General features: G+C 41.3%; 1 protein-coding gene across 2 annotated transcripts in view; it reads left to right on the top strand.

Moving 5' to 3' along the window:
• Positions 1-19,830, top strand: part of ELMO1 (engulfment and cell motility 1) — a 508,334-nt gene that overhangs the window by 349,327 nt on the left and 139,177 nt on the right. For both annotated transcript variants that reach the window (XM_057730899.1, XM_057730900.1), the window contains one exon: positions 2,055-2,191. In XM_057730899.1, the coding sequence (XP_057586882.1) occupies positions 2,055-2,191 (137 nt within the window). The remainder of the gene's footprint in view (positions 1-2,054; positions 2,192-19,830) is intronic.

Below are 19,830 nucleotides of genomic sequence, written 5' to 3' on the forward strand. Positions count from 1 at the left end.
TTTGTTTGGCTAGCTCAGCTCCAGTAGTCCCCTTTAACGAGGGCATAAAGTACACATATAATCACACGAGCCCCGAAAAAGATACTGCGATAATGTGATTAACAGCGAGTTTTTGTATGGCCATAGTGGTTTAAAGTGCTTCTGTAGACTTGTAAATTTTATGGGCTTCCGTGCTTATGAAAGTGAGACTGACAGCTCCTTGCCCAGGGTAGCAAACACACAATCCTCCTCTGTTTACTTTTCAAGTTCCTTAAATAGCTTTGTGTATCAGGTCAGATCTTCACTTTTGCCATCTCTACCGGTAACAGGAGCTGGAGTGGGGTGACTTATATGTTCTTGTCTCTAATTTCTGAGATGTAACAGGCTTAACTAAGAACTGGGGGGAATCAAAAAACAACCTATGTTCCTGGAAACGTTATGCCAGCATAACATCCCTTGTCTTCACCATCGCCTTGCTCCAATTTTTATCCTTTCAAAGCACTTGTGAATCCTGTCATTTGATCCTCTCCAAAGCCTATGGGGAAGGCAGAGGAGATTTTGTTTCCATTTTTTTAGTTTAGAAAATCAAGACTCAGAAAGGGGAAGTGAGTAGCTCCTCATTGTCATGGGCTGGACTTGAACCCAAGTCTTCTGCCCTCAGACCCAAACCTTTTCTGCATGACTGCAAGCTGCTGCTAGCCTATACCCTTACCTTCTCTGGAAGAAAACAGCATTTACTGTCATAAAGGGTGAAGATAGAAGAGGATTGTGTATAAGTGTGTCCCTACCAAAGCTGAGCATGTCCCCTTAGGTTTGATCAGGGTTCACTCACCAGCAGCCTCCACCAGAGGATCACCTCTAGGTAGAATCCATGTTCAACTATGCCATGGCATCAGGGTTTTCCCCAAGTACAAAAGTTCTCTGCTGTAAACCCTACTCCCTCCCCACCCCCTCCTCCCATCCTGGGCCTCCAGGGCTTAAAAGTCTACCATTTGGGGTCTTGAAGACTGGTCTTTAAATAGATTCCAATTAAAATTGGAATTCTTTCACTGTACGTAACAACTTATATTTTAAAAAAAATTAGAATCCTGTTTTGGGGGGTTACAAAGCCTACTTTCTTGGCCTTGTTATTACAAGATCTAGTGGGGAAAATGCCTCCCCTCCACTTGTGCTGGTGGCTTCCAGGGAGAGAATGAGATGAGGAGGGCTGCTGTGGTCATCTGTTAAGACATGAACAGTAAGATGCATTCTAAAGATCAAATGTATGTACCATAAAAGGGCTATAAAAAATGTAAGCTTGACAGACAGCTGAGAAGGGAGGGGCTGGTGTGCCTTTCTGGGAAGAAGGAGAGAGGTGGCCACACCTAGAACTCAGAGCACTGGGTCTGACCATTACAAAGGGAGCTTTGTAATGGGGTGGCTTGAAGGGGGTCTGACGGACTTCAGGGTTTGGTCCAGGGCTGAACCAACTGCAGCCTTTAAAACCACTTGGGTTGCTTTGACCTCCAGCCATCTGTGTCTGGGAATGTAAAACAAATGGTTAATGGTATCAGATGGTTAATGATCTCATATGTCCTCCGCTTGCTGCCATAAGAGGGAAAAGAGCCCCCTGGAGAAATAATCAAGGATGCTATTTTCAAAGTTACAATTAATTGTGTATTCGGGAAAGCTCATCATCTGCCAGTTATTCTGTTGAGAAATGGGAAATTAAGGGTGATGGAGGAGCTGTGACTGACAGGGCAGTTTGAATAATCTCTGTAAGGTCAAGAAGGCAGATGCAGAGCCCGTATTCAACACCAGGGATCCTGGAGCACAGCCATAAGGATCATGTCATGGGGTGACTTAGAGGCTCACTCTCTTCAGTCAAAATATGTGCCTAAGGGTAGGTCTGACCATCTGACCTTAAACTGCAAAGTTTCACAGTGACTAACCTTTGGTTGCCCTCTCAAAAGGCCTTTTTTCCACTGTGGCTTGAGCCAAACATGCCTCCCATCATCTGCCTTTGGAGCATGTGTCCGTATCCTCTCATTCCCCTTCTCAAGTTTCCTCCCATCTTTCCCTCCTCTTTCCTCCAGCTAGTGAGACCTGCAACGATTTCCACCCAATGTTCTTCACCCACGACAGATCCTTCGAGGAGTTTTTCTGCATCTGTATCCAGCTCCTGAACAAGACATGGAAGGAAATGAGGGCAACCTCTGAAGACTTCAACAAGGTAAGGAAAATCTGAGGCAGAGGCAGCAGCTTCCCCAGTGGAGCCCCCACCCTTTGCATGGTCCCTTCGCTGTGTGTGGAAGAAGAATGAGGATGACTCTGATTTTAGGTGGCCTTGAGGATGGAGAAAGAAAGGCTTGCCTGTACAGACAGGAAGCTGCGTGCCAATGATGCTCTTATCTCTCTAGGGATAAGCTTAGAGCAGCTTTGTTCCTTTTGGCTTACTAAGCAGGAGCCACCAGCCGAGACCCTTTCTTGAGAAATCTTGATAAGATGAACTTTTTCCTTTAAAGGCCTTGGTCCGGGATGCCTGATTATTACAAGATTTAGTGGGGAAAATGCCTCCCCTCCACCTATGCAGGTGGCTTCCAGGGAGAGAATGAGATGAGGAGGGCTGCTGTGGTCACTCGATTTCTTTGTGGGTTATGGATGTGTCGAGATAACTGCCCTTTGCTGTGTCACAAAGAGTTTTTGTTAAAATGCGAAACTTCTTTCGGGGAGTTGAGTAAGTTTATATGGAACATTTCTTGGTTTACAGGAAGCGTTTGGCTTTTTGGAAGAGTGTGAATTTCACATTCCTGTTTGTGAGTGAATGTTGGGTGGAGAGAAGCATGTTGACCGACTTACAGGAAGCGGGAGCATCATGTACATTTTTCAAGATTAACGGAATCTTTATCCTTAGATCAAAGCCTTGTTAGCAATCGTGACATGGCTAGAAATAAGTGTTGGTTGGGACAGGCGTGCTTAGGTCTTTAGTCATTCTGGTTTGCTGCTGTATATGGCTCCGGGTTTGGTTGGCCCCCTCACCCATGCCTGCTGACCTGGTACTGAGGACATAACTGTTTCTAAAAGTCTAAGGGTCTGGTCTCACAGTCATCCTATGGGGCCTTCATGGGCTTGTGCTTGGGGCATAACATAGTAACTGAATCCAGCATCACTTGATATTCTTATTGGTCTTTGCCTCCCAGTCCCCTTTTCTCTGAATTTACATCTGGTCCTTCCTTTCCACCATATTTCTAGTCCATGGCATCTTGACCCAATATTGGTTAAAAAGAAAAAAACCAGGAAAAGGACACGCTTCCCCAAGCCTTTCCCAAGGTTAGAACCTGACAGCCTCCATCAGTGTCGTGATCTTATCTGCAGTTGTAGCAGAGAACGCCCTTCCATCCCAGTCACTCTGGGCCACCTCTTCACTTCCTTTCTTTTTTGGTTTTTGTGAATCTGTTGTATGTTTTTGATTTGTGGTTACCCTGGTTTTCGGGTATGTTAACCCATAACTGTATCGACTTGCTTCAGACTGAGAATCATATAAGTTCAAACACATTCTAAAAGATCTACATTTTTACTCCCCTCCCCCACAGTTTGTGATGTTGATGCCCTATTTTACATCTTTGTGTTTATCCTATTGTTGTTCACTGCAGTTATAATCACTTTTACAAAAATTTTAGGTTGTTTTTCAATCTGTGTGCTGGCTTATTTAAGTGATCTGCAATCCTTTTATGTATTTGTATGGGCCATCTATTTAACTCATTGAAATAGCCCCCAGCAACTCCCTTCTGTGGAAAACACTGATCTGTAACTTGCGCGCTACAGCTGCAAGTGTCTGAATAACTATACCCAAAGACAGACATGATTCAAGAGGGGAAGTGGAGGAAAGAAGCCCATTAATTCGCTTATGACTGTAACTGCAGCCTCCTAAGTGTACTTCACTTGATTATGAGGGACTTTGCAATTCAGGTGCAAATTATCCTTGGGAGAGTGGCAAGAAGGAGCATGGAGACCTTTGTTCCATCAAGTCAAAAAAAGCGGAGAGTTAAATCAGTAAGTCTCTGAAATTGCTGTGGCTACTTTGCATCTGGTTCAGTTCGACTCTTCCTGTGCTGCACTGTTTCTGGAAGCCATCCAGTCCTCAGCTCTTGTGTCCTGGGGGCACGTACTCCTCCAGGAGCAGGAGACCTCGCTGACTCTCATGTGTTCTGGCACCAGCTATCCATCTGCTTTCTGAGGGGATTTCATTTCTCGTGCTCCTCCAGAATTACAGAGATCTGCGTTTCTATAAATGACAAAATCAAATATTATTGCTGTTAACATATGCACAGATGAGGTGTATAGAAAATATTACCAAATTCCTGCAAAGGAATGACTCAAGGGAATGAGTACTTAGACACTTAATTTCTGTAGAATTTATAAGTGTAGGTCATGAAGCCCCAAGAATACATTGTTAGCAAAGGAAACCAGAGGCCTTAGTCTGGAGTTGCAGAGAGGGCCGGAGGGAGGAGGCCAGCATGGCTCTCAGATCCGTGTTGTTCATCGTGGCTGTGTGCTTGGCTTGGTGGAGGTGATATTCTCCCTGCACAGGGTGTGGTCCTGCTAGGCGACAGCAAGCCCCACAAAGTGTCATGCCGAAACCTTTTTGTAATTAACTTAACGTGACTGCAAAAACTTTCTGCAACAAGATCTAAGAGCCAGGTTCAAGTACAGTTTCTTACTGTGGCCCTAGTACCGTCTTTTTGCATTGGACAATCATAAACAAATTCTGATATTACACATCTATTGCCAAGTTTATGGCTGTGGGTAGGCAGCTGGAGGCCTGAGAGGCAGAGAGTCCCACTCCACATGTCCACGGGTCAGGAGTGAACATCAGAGGATCAAGAATGGGTATGACAAGGCATTTAAATTTTCTACCTTAACTATGTTTGCTTTTTTCTTTTCAATGCATGCCTTACTTTTGTAACCAGTAAAGTATATCGGTTATATACTTTTTGTCACATGTGTATTAGTTTCCTAATACTGCTGTAACATTTTGCCACAATTTAGTGACTTAAACAATACAAATTTATTATCTTACAGTTCCATAGTTCAGAAGCCAAAGAAAATGGGTCTCCTTAGGCTAAAATCAAGGTGTCAGCAGAGCTATGTTCCTTTCTGGAGGCTCTTGGGGAGAATTCATTTCCTTGGCTTTTCCAGGTTCTAGAAACTGCCTGCATCCTTGGCTCATGGCCCTCTTTGTCCATCTTCAAAACCAGCAACTGCAGGTTCAGTCCTTTCCGCATCTCTTCTCATCACTCTGATCCCTCTTCTGCCTCCATCTTTCACTTGCAAGGACCCCTGTGATTACCCTGGACTACCTGGATGATCCTGGGTAATCTTTCCTATTTTAAGGTCAGCTGATTAGCAACCTCAGTTTCATCTGCAACCTAAATTCCCTTTTGCCATAAAAGGACATATATTCACAGATTATGGGGATTAGAATACGGACATCAATGAGGGGGCCATTATTTTGCTTACCGTAATGTGTATTTAAGTTGTAAGTATATTAGATTTACAGCTGTGGGTATCAATTTAAATTAATGAAACATGGACAGATGAGCTTTTTTGTTATTGTTCTTTTTGCTGTTAGACTAGCATAATACCAGTTCTGCTAGTGGTTGCTCAAATATAGATATAATTATGCCCTTTTTCTTTTATTTCTCTTTTTTGTCTCTTTTGTCTTAACAACAAAAAAAAAGGACCCTGTGTGAGGGCCTCCAGTTCAATGTGAAGAATGTCTTTTCTGATTTCTTCCTGCTGCCTATCAGCCACTTTTTTCTTTACCAGAAAATAAATTGGAAAAGAGAGAAAAGTTGAAATTTTAACCAGTTCTGTTTTCTTCTTGTTATTAACTTGGTAGCAGAAGAGATTGAATTTAGGAACAGATGTGGGTTTGGTGTTACTGGTAGATTTAACGTTTTTCTTGTTTCCTAAGATTATCCAAATGGGAATTCAGAAGTATCTTAAAAGAGCCCAGGATGAGATACAGTTTCTTTGAACTTTCTTGGACGTCTTCTCAGGCTTCTGTCACTTTGAATGGAAGCATAGATGGTGGATTTAATCTTTGACCTGAGACCCAGGGTTCTATAAGAAAGGCTATATGCCTTCTTTAGCTCATTGCTGGAGAAGCAGTATCCCTCAATCTTAAACTGTGATTTTTTTTTTTCCAACAAACAATACCAGATTCCAGCAGACACAGGAATCTCTTCTACAACCCACCTTGTTGGAGACATTAGTTGGTAGATACCTAGAGCTTGGTAGTTAATGCTGCTGCTGGAAGTGAGTGTTTGGAAAAGCAGCTCTCTTCCTGCTCCTCCAGATCTAGGAAGCAGCAAATGTGATTTTTTTTTTCTATTTATTCAAGAGAAGTAGAATTAGAGAGTGATTAAAATATTTATGCTTTAAAAAGTACTTTCAGTTTCTCAATATAGCTGTCTTTGCAGAGTAATCCATTGATTCAGGCCACTGAGTTTGTATTCTATGCTTTTGCCTCTTATTACCAATATTTCAGAGCATGCATTATTCATTGTCATGGGTGTTAGAGAGGAGCTAAACCACAGCTGGATATCTCGGCATGCAAGTGGCCCCGTAATCATTTCTTTGGAGCCTTTATTTTTGAGCTGGGGGTGGGGGGTGACGGTGAGGAAAGAGGATGCAGGTGATTTGGCTATTTCAGGTATGGGAATCTCATTTAAAGCTTTTGTGGCTGACTGTTCGACTTTAAAAATTCGAACAAGGGTATACACGTCAAAATCTTTATCTGTGTGTAGCAGCGTTTCTCAACCTGCCTATACGTTAGAATCACCTGGAGGACTTTTGAAAGCCCTGTTATCCCAGTGCCCAAATGCACCACATGCCAATTAAATCTTTGGGGTGGAGCCAACGGTATCGATGAAGATTTTTAGTAAGGTAGGTTTGATCACTAAAGGTGAATTGTGTCCAGAGAATTACCATCAATTGACACACGTAACATGTCTCCAACTCATGGCGTGCACTGATGAAGTAGTGTGTCTGTCGGTCTGCAAGGCCCAGGTTCTAATCCTGACTCTGCTACTCAGGAGCTCTATGCCTGAAAATTTAAAAACAGAAAGGTGGATACCAGTATTCCATCACTTTCTCTTATGGTGGTGTGATCTTAAATTGACATAATAAGTGTAAAAAGACTTTGAGGAAGTAAAATAGTGTATGTAGTCATAAAGCGTTCCTTTTCTATGTAATGAGATAAATCCCGTCTGCAAAATATGAGTAAATTGCCCTTTTCACAAGAAGACATCTTTTGGCCATTATGTTAAAAAGGGGGAAGAAAGAAAAGTGAAGCTGTCTGTGTACCCTCAATTAAGTTCTGAACTGAATTAAACAACTCATTTAACTTTGCTGGAAATAAGGTTTAAGCTGGAAATTTGACAGTGTCTTTCTCCAAACAACTTTATTAGGTACCTTAGTTTTCCATGGGACAAGCCTTGAGTAGCAGCCTGAAAATTAGCAGCAGGTCCCACAGTTTTCATGTACTTAATGTCTGGCAGGAGCTCAGGCCTCTCCAGCAATTACCTAGTTGCCCAGACCTCTCCAGGTACGGCTGAACCTTCTAGATACCATCAAAATATTTGCTCATAGCATTAGTGTTACCTCAGATGCTATCAAAGTGGGTATTAAAAATCAAGATGAGATGACCGCTATGCTTTCAACTTACCCAAACAGAAGAAACTAATGATTTGAAAAATGTAGTCACGCTACGTGGCTGGACCTAGAGACTGTCAAACAGTGTCAAGCAATTCAAGAAAAGAAAAACAAATACTGTACATTAACACATACATGTGGAATCTAAAAAAATGGTGCACATGAACTGGTTTGCAAGGCAGAAATAGAGGCAGAGGTGTACGTAGAGAACAAACATCTGGACACCAAGGGGTGGGATGAATCGGGAGATTGGGATTGACATATACACACTAATATGTATAAAATAGATAACTAATGAGAACCTGCTGTATAGCATAGAGAACTCCACTGTACAGTAGAAACTAACACAACATTGTAAAACGACTATACCCCAATTTAAAAAACATAAATTAAAAAAAGAAAAGAAAAATGTAGACACTCTGGAGAGATAAACATTACCCGGCAGCATAATAAGCAAAGCACACACGATAGAGTTTATATTCTTAGGCTCACAGATGAGAAACCATCCCTTAAAAGAGGAGAGGCTGTGCATGGGGAGAACCCAGGCCCATCAAACAAAGCTGCAGCTGCCTCTGGCTAAGCTACCAGCTTCTTCCGAGTCAGTGGGTGAAAATCTCAATTCAGTAGCAAGAATTGGAGAGCAGGACACAGGACGGAGGAAACATCCTGAGAAGTCCCCTGGAAGGTTTTCCATGGAAAATAACCTCTAACTAGTCACATCTAATGAATTATGGTGTGGTATAGAAAAGAGATTGTTTGAAAGCTCAAAGGCAGTGATTGCATGAATGAAAAAGGGAAATATGTTTTCTTCCCAAACTGCTTCCAGCTTACTGACTTTCTATGTATGCTTTTCAGGGGACAATTGGATATTCAGAAGTCCCTTTCCTAGGCCAGCGCAACCTCCTAGTGGTGCAGAAGGCGCTCTGTTGGTTAGCTGAGCTGGCCTAGGGAATGAAAGGTGGTCTGTAACTCTCACCATGAATAAACATGAATCTCCTCATTTGCATGAGGCAGGTGACTGTAAAATATCTTGGAGCAAGTTGTGAAAGGAGGCTTTGTGCATCTGTGCCCAGGGGGAGCTGGGGAGGACTCGGCGTTGTTTATCTTCATTAGAATTCCATCTAGTGCTGCTGTTATTGATCTGAACCCAGGCCTGGTGTGGTTAATAAAGTAGGTGTACGTTTTAATTGAAACATGAATATTTAAGTAGAGGAGAAGTCTTTTAAAGGGCCCTCATGTCGTATGAGGTTATCCATTTTTCAGCTGTCTGGGCCATTTACAAGTATTTATTCAAAAGGCTTCTCATGTTTCACAAAGATCTTTAGGTTTGGCATGAAGGAAATTGAATCTCCTCTTGAAGCAAATGTATTATATGAATAGATTTATTTTTTTCCTTTGATGTTTCTTGTTGGATAGGTAGCAAATGGTGTGTGTGTGTGTGTGTGTGTGTGTGTTTGAATGTGTTTGAGTGTGTTTAAGGTATCCACTTAAGGTAGTGTTACCCTTTTTCATGTAATTTGCCACTTTCCGTTGGACAGTAATCACAGCATGTCCTCATCAATATCAATTATGTGGTCTAGGGACAGCGGAAAGACCAAGAAAGAGACTTACTGCACTAATTTATTGTTTCAAGAAGTATCTTTTTAAATAGATTCCAGAGTGTACACTTTCTAAGAGGAAATATATTAATTATAGGTAACATGGTCCTGACCAAGACAGAGAGACCGCTGTGGTGTGAAGCAATATTTCTCCAATTCTTTTGCATCACAACCCCATTAAGGAGCTTTAATAGATATCTTTCCCCTAATCACCCTCCTCCTGAAATTTATGCAGATATGTTGTTATCTGTTTATATAATGTATGCACAGGTGTGCTTTATACATTTGAAGGCTAAGAATTTTTGCTCCTCCAAGAACCAATTTTTGCCCCAGGTGCACTGTCCTCTGCCCCACTGAGAATGCAAGGTGGAGAGAAAAGAACCCAGGCTGAGAGCAGCAGGAAACTCTGCTGGCAGCCCCAGCCTGGCCCCTCACCAGCAGTGTGACCTTGAGCATGTCCTTTAGCCACCAAGTCCCTTCCCATCTGTAAGCTGAGTAGCAGTAATAACAAGAATGATAATAATAGCAAAGGTATTTCTTTGAATCACGGTGAGAGTTAGGCCCTCAAAGGTGGGCTTTGTAAATTGCCCCATACAAATGGGAGGTGTTGATCTCAACAGGCAAACAGTAATTTGCACTTGGTTGTGCAGTATAATTGAGCTGCTTTGATTTCCCAAGGTCGTTAGTTCAAATATCTTTAAATATAGATTTTCCCATGCCTCTGTATGGAGAGCCATTGAACTTTGGTTTAGCCACAAAAAAAGGGGATTTTGACCACAGTGGGGACAAATTTCTAAGTGAGGAGGAAGCCCTGTTGTGCAGGTTTGTGGAGGTGTGGGACGCTCTCCGGAGCCTGCCCAAAGATGTGCTGCAGGTGGTGCAGGAGCTTAGCTGAATCTCAGAGGTGGGCACACTGGCCATTTAAAAGCCCAGGTCCCCCACTGCCAGCCGGATAACCTTGTGCAAGGGATTCAGCACTCTCAGCTTCAGATTCCTCATCTGTGAGGCAGGGGCAGGAACATTAGCATGGCTAGGCGGGCTCCGGGCCCTGGACCGTGTCAGGCACATAAACTACTTGGCTCAGTCTGGCCTGGTGCAAACACCAGGTGACACAGGACTCTAAATACCTCTGAAAAGGAAAAGGATACTCATGGCAAAGCTGATGGCAAAACATTTTCAGGCTTCTCCCTCAGACTTAATGATTAACAATGGAATGTCCATCTCAGAGTGCCGTCTTAATGATCCCAGCTGCACAGGGTCTGTGCAACTTTTATGAGAAAACAGGGATGACCGTAAAGTTGTTCATTTCCAGGGACTGTCCTGGGGTCGTGCCACTAACAGCCTGGACGTGTCTCCTTACGAAGGGGTTTTATATGAGGATCCTGAGTCATCCAGGTAGAATTAGATTTTGGTGACTCTGTTCATGTAATTTCCATAAAAATGGTTAAACTGTTTAAAATGTATTTGAAGGTTGACTGGGTTTAGTTGGCTGAAAATACTGCTAGTATATTTTGCTTTATCGACATTCAATATAATTGGAGCATTTATAAAAATATTTACTGTCATTAAGTCTCATGAATAATTTTGGGACAAGCCTAACAATAGTGAATACACATCTTGGGGGTTCCTTCATGTACCACACAGGGTGTGGCTCAGGGCTCTTATTTCCAAGGTCTCCCTAGAGTCAGTGTATCTTTCTTTGAATGTGTAATATGTGCTAAATTGAGACTTACCAGTGAAAAGAAGCAAAGAATTGATAGGTTCTTCTGCTGAACAGAGATACATCAGTACCTTTTTAAACTATACGTGTATTTTTGCTGAATTATAATTGACATACAGTATCATGTTAGTTTCAGGTATATGACATAGTGATTCAATATTTTTATACATTCTGAAATTACCACCACAATAAGTCTAGTTACCATCTGTCACCATACAGAGTTATAACAATATTATTGACTGTATTCTCTATGTTGTATGTTACATCCCATGTACATCAGTTCCTTGGTTCAATTGCAGACCATCCCTAAACATGAAAATAATGACAACTCTTTAAGTTAACTGCTCTCTATAACTCTATTCAACGATTTTGAAAATTCTTTTCTCTTTTATTAACTACACTTTGGGGCTCTGTGTGAATTGCTAACTGGTTCCTATGACCTGAATTCCACATTCCATGGTGGATTATGTGAGGGATTTGATGATGACACAGAAACCATTTTATTAGTGTATGTCCAATTAAAAGGAAATTACCTACATTTTAAGCTAAGCATAATGAGATTTAGGCATTTTAAATTAAAGGGCAGGTGGGAAACAGAGTTGGAAATCTAAGAACAGTACCGTTAGTTGGGAATCTCTCAAAAACTGCCAAGTCCATTTTAATTTAATAGAAAATATCATGAAATTGTAAAGTAAATTATGCTAAAAGGGAGTTGAGAACACACTCCTACAGAGGGATGTGTTTCCTAAGGTAAAAACAGAAGTACCTAAGGTAGTATCATATAGGTGCTCCTTCTCTCCAACTGAGGGTACCAGATGTTGAGATGCGGTGGCGGATGGAGGGCAAAGAGGAGCCCTAGCTACTGAAGAGTCAGAATGAGATGGTAGCATCAGAAGCCATTTGCTAGGACTCCGATACAAGAGGTGGGAGAAGTTAGAATATCCCAAATGAGATTTCCAAATATTCCCTGCAAAAAATACCAGATCATGGGGGTCAGGAGTTAAAATATTTCTTTAATTGTTTAAACATGCATAATTCAATTGCTCATTTACACTAGTTGTATGCTTGTACAGGTTTTTCAAAATCATGCTTTTAATCTGAGCAGCGGTGAGTGATGATGGGTCAAAGACTATCCACCTTCATTTTCCCAAATAGAAACTAAAGCACTTGCCTGCATGGTTCAACACCAGATGCTGGCCTGCCCACGCCATCTCCAGGCGTAGATACATAAGTGACCAGGTCTAACAGGTCAAAAGCAGGAGCAAAAGTTGAGAGGCAAAGGAGGGTACAAAAGTGAGGCTCAATTTTACAGCAGTTTCTCCAGCCGATTGTTTTAGAGAGAAAAATCAACATGAAAACTTGAATTTGAGAGATGAGAATTCCAAACTGCTGGTTTCTTCTTTTCCTGTCCTTCCTCTCTCCTTTCTTTTGTTGTTTCTGTGTATTTTCCATGCAGTCCTGGTAAAATTAAAAATAATAATGCGTGCTCAGTGAAACTATATGGGAGGAAGTCATTTAGGTAGGTAATCAATTCAAATATCATTCCCACACCCAGCCAACGCCTTCCCTAGGAAAGTTCTTAAGCCCTCAACTATTGCTTTTGGCAAGAACCCATTCAGATCTCCTTCAAGTGCTCCCCTTGCTCTGTCTTTGTGAATACCTAGACCTAGAATTTACCACAGTGAACTTCAGTTGTCTAACTGTCAGGTTTCTAGTGGGTAGAGCCTTGCTTTTTCTGTATTCTCGGGATCTACTCAGTATCTGGGATATAGAATATATTCAGTGTTCCTGTCCCACATCCATCATAGACACAGCATGGCCACATCAGTGGTTCACTTTTGGTTAATAGTGTTACTATCCAACCTAAACTTTAAATGCTGTCCATCTTTTCAACAAATATTATTGTGTGTTTACAATGTAGTGGGCACTGCCCCAGGCACTAGGAATACAGAGGTAAACTAGACAGATGGTTCCCTGCCCTCATGGAGATGGCAGTCTGGTGAGTTTCTATTTGAAAGTTTATGGACTAGTCCCTCTTTGTGAAGACAGTCAGTGACCAAAGTCACTACAATAACTGTTAGGTCCTCTGCCTTCTCATCATTGCCTTGGCTTAGATAGTCTTCTTCTCTCCAAATCTGGTAGACTGAATGGCTGGTTGCAGTTCTTTGTTGCTCCATGGGAGTGGTATATCTCTACATCCTTGCCATGACTTCATGGTGAGTGAAGTGTATTTCTCCTGCCCTTCAACTTTTGACTTGGTCAAGTGATTTGCTTAGGCCAGTGAGATGTTCATGGTTATGAAATGAACAGAAGCCTGTGGTTGGGTTGGGCTCTTGTATTCTGGCTTCATCATGAGATGAAGTATATAACCTGAGCAGCACTACCCCTTCATTGTAGGTCCCAGAATGAGGCATATGGACTACAGTTTGCTCAGCTAGCCCACAGAATTATAGCTTAAAACAGCTACCATAGCTGACCTATATACCTGTGAGTATGAGAACAGCTTCTTAGCTGTTGGGATTATTTGTTACACAGCACTGGTAATAGCTGACTAAGAAACCAACTATTGCAGTAACTTATCTCCAAGCTTCAAAACCTTCCCACTTTCTGAATGTCCTCAGCACAGGTCTGACCATACCATACTTGATTTTAATCCACATCTGTGGCTTTCCATTGCCTGCCTTATAAAGTTTCATAATCTTAGCAAGTTGTTCAGATTTCTCTTTAACTATCCTAACATACTTTTCCTGCTTCATCCCGGTGTCTTCACCCTGCACCTGTCCTAAGCTCTGCATATCCTGAACTACCCACTCTTCCTTGCCTATGCCATCATGCTTTCCTAGCTGAGGTATTTGCTCATCCTCCTTCCCTCTGCCAGAAATGACTTCCTGCATCTGCCTGTTGAAATTCTACTTTAGGATTTTGCACAAGTGCCACCTCAGTAAGATGATTACCCTTTCATTAAGAGTGAAATTCTGCACCTCTGTCTCCACAGCATGGAATTCAAAATTTCTTTCAGAAAATATTTTTGAGCTATAGTGTAGTAGTTTATTTACAAATCTATCTTTCTATATTAAGTAAATATGTCAGTGGAAGCAGGAACTATAGCTTTAAACCTTAATGTCCTCCTGATATTTTTTAGTAGTATCTGCCCAATTATTTGGGGTTGAATGTTGAATGAATAAATGGCCAGAAATGTTTAATTCACTCAGTATTGATAATAGCCCACCTGGCCAATAAGCTGAATTAATTTATACCATTTTTGTGGGATGGTCACTGTTGTTCTATTCCTAGAGACTATAGGTACTAAGTATTCTGTAATTCTATAGAATAAAGAATTTTCTTGCCCCCAATTCCAGCAGACCTTATTGAGAAACACTTCTAGACCCTTTTTTCCAAATCTCTTCTTCAAATGTCAAAACTTTGAGGGAGTACATATGGATTTTGCCATTCATTTCTTAATAAAAATGAAAATTATTTTTCCACATCTGTAGCTTTATGTGAGATGACTGGAAAGCCTCAAAGACACTGAACAGTTGCAAAATAAACTGAATTTCTTTTTTCCAAGCACAGTGGTTGGACCCCCCCCCAGTTAAAAAATTCCTCTGTTTTATTTTTTCACCTTCACTCATTTCCTATATCACTCTTAGATCTGCTTAACTCACATGCCTTGGTCATTTGGGGAGTACTCTATTCCTCCTCCCCGCCCCCCACCCCCAGTCTTGTTTCCAGGCCACTGGGGAAAATAATGCCAATAATGGCATTTATCCTTTCACAAAATGGCCACCAAGAGACTTTCCAGTGCAGAAGATAGATGTGCCTCCCGGCAGTCCATCCCATTTAGATGACTGCTCCCTCCCTGAGCGCATCCAAGAAACATGCGCCTGTATAGCCTGTCAAATAGTAAGCATGACATCATGCAGTTTGCAAAAATTATCTCTTGTATTTTACCTTTACCTTCCAAATTTCTCTTAAATTAAAAAAAAATGCATTCCTCAAGAGTCTCTTAAGAGTAGGAAGATTTGATTCTTGCCATAGTGATTGTGTGTTTAAAGTGCTGGAGGCAAGCAAGTCCCTGGAACTCTTCTGGTCCCGATTTCCTTATTTCTCTTTCACATATCCATTTGCGTGGCTTGGCTGGATTCGAGGTGTATGGCATATGGCTTTTTGCCGCTTGAGCTGCCACAGAAGTAAATGTCATTGGCATATAATGCCAAATTTCCATTTTTTGAATCACAGAGCATGGGATTCTGTCCGAAAGCTCCCAGACCGCTGTGTGTTCTTAAAGCAGAAGCAGGAAAGGATAAGAACTGCATCTCAGAGATGCTCTTCCTATTAACGTGTCTATTGCGATAAGAAGTAAGTATAAAGTGGAGATGCTGTTGCCCTCAAGTGTGTTAGAAAAAGCTACATGGCTTGTTTTGTTGGGCACTGGGCAACTCTGGATATTTGTTCCAAGCCTCAACTAATCAGATATCAGTTAGTCAGGAATGTAGCGTTGTTTTGGAATTTTTTCATACAGGTGAAATTCACTGGTGCCCATACCAGAAAACAGAAGACTGTGAATAAAAGATATTGATGATTTTTTGATGCAGTTTACCAAAATTCTGTATTCATTAAACTTTCAAGTTGTAGAACTCTTTAGGACAGACTTGGCTGATAAAAGAGCCCAGAAGCTGCCACAGACCCAGCCTCAGCCTTGGCTTCCCATCTCCACCCGCTCACTGCCCTCACCTCTCCACTCCCAACCCCCTCCCATGGCTGAGGCATCCAGAGGAGTGTTTGGAAACTCATAAAGAAGGAAGAAGTTCAGTCAATAAGTTCAATAAGTCAGGAGCATTGACCCTGAACCCAAAGAGTGGGTTTCAAAGCCTAGCGCCATTATTTCCTTGCTGGGTGATCTTTGGCGGATTAATTACCTTGCTCTGCTTCTCAGTTTCTTCATCTATGAAATAATATAGTTGAAACTTAATATAGTTGTTGGGAGGGTTAAATGAGCCAATATGAACTTGATCATATGAAATGGCCAATATTTGATTGTTTCTGAATTGCAAAACTGAAAATTCTTTATATTTTATCCTAATATACATAAAGCACTTGGGCCACCTCCATGAGGATGACACAGTCTCCAGATGAGGTGTGGGAGGCGTGAATTCTAGTCCAGTTCTGGCTTTAGTTTAGTACATGACCCTGGGCAGTTCTCCTGCACCTGCACTCACCACCCCTTTCCTTTATAGACAGAGGTGGCACCTGAGACGGATTCCTCCTTCTGTGCTTTGAATTCTCTCCCTTCTCATACCTGCTCCAGGACTCTACTCACCAGTCCCCCTTCTAATCTTCACATCATCAGTCTCATCTTCTTGGGTGCTGTCTTCTCACCAACATAAAAATGTACTCAAATCTCTTGCATTTAAAAAAACTCCTTCTCAATTCTCTATCCCCCTCAAGCCAGGTTTCCTCAAATAGTTGTCTCTATGTACCATTTCTTTTTTCCTTCCCATTAATTTATTAATCCACTGCAACCTGTCTTCTGCCCTCACTAAAAATATAACTCAGCGGAAGGAGAGAAATAGGACTCTAAAAAGCTCTAAATTATATTGTCAATACTTGAAAACTTCTTTAGTCACAAAAGCCACCAGTTTTGACAACGTCAAGAATGACCTCTGATGGACATTTTTAAATCTCAGTCTTATTTGTCTTCTTTGGAGCACTTGACCCTGTTAGCCACTCTCTTCTTAAAAACTATCTTACTGTGGCTTTGGAAATGAACACATACACAAGATATATATACGATACACTATACATATTAAAGGAAGAAATAAAATAATTGTTGTTCCAGTTACTAGTGATATTTTAGGCCAAAAAATTTTAAAGGTAACTAAAAATATAACAGCTCAAGAAGAGAAATATGACTCTAAAACGCACTAATACACATTTTGAATACTTGAAAACCTCTTTAGCCACAAAAGATATGATTTCTAAGAGGCACGTGGGGAATGAGAGAAATCGTTGAGTTGTTCTAATTTAAGACTGGAAAGAAGTCACATTGTTATGAATCTCCGTTCTGATGAAAAAGACATCAAAAAATTTTATAAAAATAAATCTTTTATCCCTTACTCCTTCATACTTATTGGCGTCCTCCCTCCTCCTTCTTCAGTTTCTTCTCTTCACCTAAAAACCTCTCCTATCCTTAAAAATGCTTTTTTTCACCCCTGTTCCTCTTTCAAGTTCTTTACAGTCTCTTTTGTTCCCTACACTGCCAAATTTTCCAGGAGAGATTGCCATCTCCTTGCCCACCTCCTCCACTTGTTGTGGTTTGACATTCACCCAAGTCCACCTACTGAAATTGCTTTATTTAGGTCAGCAGTCACCTCCCGAGTGTCAAGTCTGACAGCCTGTTCCCCATGTTCATCCTGTTCTGTGGCCCTAAAGCATTGGCTCGTGCCCCCACCTGTGCTTCCTGAGATCCTCTCCATTCCTTGACTCCTAAAGCACTGCGACCGCCTCTCACTGACCCCTTAAGCGTAGGCATTCCCCTGGTCCTTCTTGTTGCTCTCCTATCACCTCTTCCTCCCCGCCCACAGCCTCTCATCTTCAGGCATCCATCAGCTCATCTCTTAGACTTGGAACCTTGGACTGATGCCTGGCTTTCCTCACCTCTTCTCCTGACAGGTCCCCAGAGTCTATGGATCCAGCAGTGTAGGAGAAAGGGTCATCTGGCTTTTACTGCTATTACCCTGCTTCCTGCCACCATTGCTGCACATGTGGAGACTATGTTTGTCTTTTAATGTTCTCCCTGAATCTGGACTCAGCCCATCTATAAGTTTTCTTTCCCCTAGCTGCCAGAAACACCTTTCTAGAACAGTTCTTCTAACAACACATCCGTACTCAAAAACCTTCAGCTTCTTCTTCTTACAGCATGATAGCAAAAAAGCTCCTCTATTCTATTGCGAACCACTTTTCTAAATGACATGCTGATTGTACCCTGCAAAACACCCCCTACTAACCTGTAATTAATCACATTAATTGATGGCTCCCCAAGTATGCCTTGCATGTCCAGGTCTCTATCTTTACCCGTTCCCTCAACAAGAAAGATCCTTCACTCTTTCTGTTGAAATTCTGCCCATCCTTCAAGGCCTAGCCCATGGGTTCTGCAGAACCCCTCGGAAGGGGCATAATTAATTTTTTTTCTTTTAGCTACACTTTATTTTCCTCTTTCTTGTATCATGTAACATGCTTGGCCATACCTGAGTTTGAAAACTTCTTTTAGCCAGTTAACTTGGTTCAAACGGGTCCCTGACCACCCCTTATCCCACCTCATGGCTACCTTGAGGCAACACTGTGGAATCCCGGAAGAATCCATTTAAAACCTCAATCTTAGATTATAGTTAGTTATCTGCACGCTCTTCTTCTTGACTCTGCTCCTGAGAGTAAGGACAAATTATGTCTCACCTTTCTATCCCAAGATGCCCGCCGGAAAACTACACTGGTGCTCAACAAACGTTGTGTGGATTGCACTTTTATCCAGCCACTAATGGAAAAAAAAAAAAGCTCATAAGTTTCTTTTTTTAATAAGATAATCATGTTTTAAAATGAGAAAGCACATCCCAGAACAAACTTTGCAAAGTATAGAACAAATTAATTCTTAAGTGAAAAGTATTATTGTGTGGCTAAAATGAGACAGGAGACGGAGTGACACTTCAGAGTGACAATTTCTTCTTGAACCAGGAAAAAAATTAAGGCACTTCCAGGGGAGAAAGAAAAGAAATTGTGTGTGTGTATGTGCCTTAAAAACACCTTTAGATTTTATTTTGGTGGTATTTAGTGCCAGACAAAAGCCAATTGATTTTTCGTGCTGGCCTGTGCTCCTGCGGAGAGACCAGGGCCTTAGATGCTACAAACACATTCACAATCCAAACCAGGCTGTGGCTGAGCCTGGGAGACCTAGCCTCCAGTTCTTTGTGAAGCTGATTACCTCCCATCCTTTCCTCCCTTGTTTATAATGGGCGGAAGACTGCAAAAAGGAAAGGAGAAATTGGCATCCACAGTGACATTAAAGGGTTCCTTGCTACCACTTTGTTGGCAGAAACCTTGACATTTCAGCAGAATTTTAAGAAACATATTGGGACAAATTTCCTGTTGGGAAATTCGCAGACAATTGATGACCTCATTTATAAAGCCATGCAATACAATGCAGCTATGTAGAATCATAGACATTCCGGGGGAAAAAACGAAAGGTCTGTGTATAGATGTTCATGTCATCGTTATTTACAGCTGCAAGAAAATGAAAATTAACCCAACAAGTCAGCAATGAGAACATGATAAGTTAATTTATGGACACATTTATTTATATGTCAAATTTTTCAGTCATTTAAAATAACATTTGTGAATCGTGTTTAAATATAAGAAAACATTTTTTAATATTATGTTATATGTAGTGGGGGAACAGGATGCACCATTGTATCTTAACCAAGTGAAAATACGAACTAAAAAGGTTTTAACATTAAATTTGAATGATTTTAACAATGGTTTCTTCTTCACAGTGCGATTAATTTAATTTTTTCTCTTTTATTAAGTTTATAATGTTAAGCATGTTCTCTACTGAACATGTATGTTCTTACAGTCGTATTTTAAAAAACAACTTTAAAATATGGGGATACAGAACTGTCACTAAGCTCCAGTTGTGGTCTGATAACTGGTGCAGGTCTAGAGGGAATTATCTGACCTGCACACTCCACATTATAAATTCAGGCTAAGTTTCTTTATTCTTCCTTAAAATGAAGCATGGGGTTGAGCCAGCTCTGCCAGCTGAGCCAGTGCCCTGCATCTTCAGCC

This window comes from Hippopotamus amphibius, chromosome 4 (assembly GCF_030028045.1).
Source record: "Hippopotamus amphibius kiboko isolate mHipAmp2 chromosome 4, mHipAmp2.hap2, whole genome shotgun sequence".
Classification (NCBI taxonomy): domain Eukaryota; kingdom Metazoa; phylum Chordata; class Mammalia; order Artiodactyla; family Hippopotamidae; genus Hippopotamus; species Hippopotamus amphibius.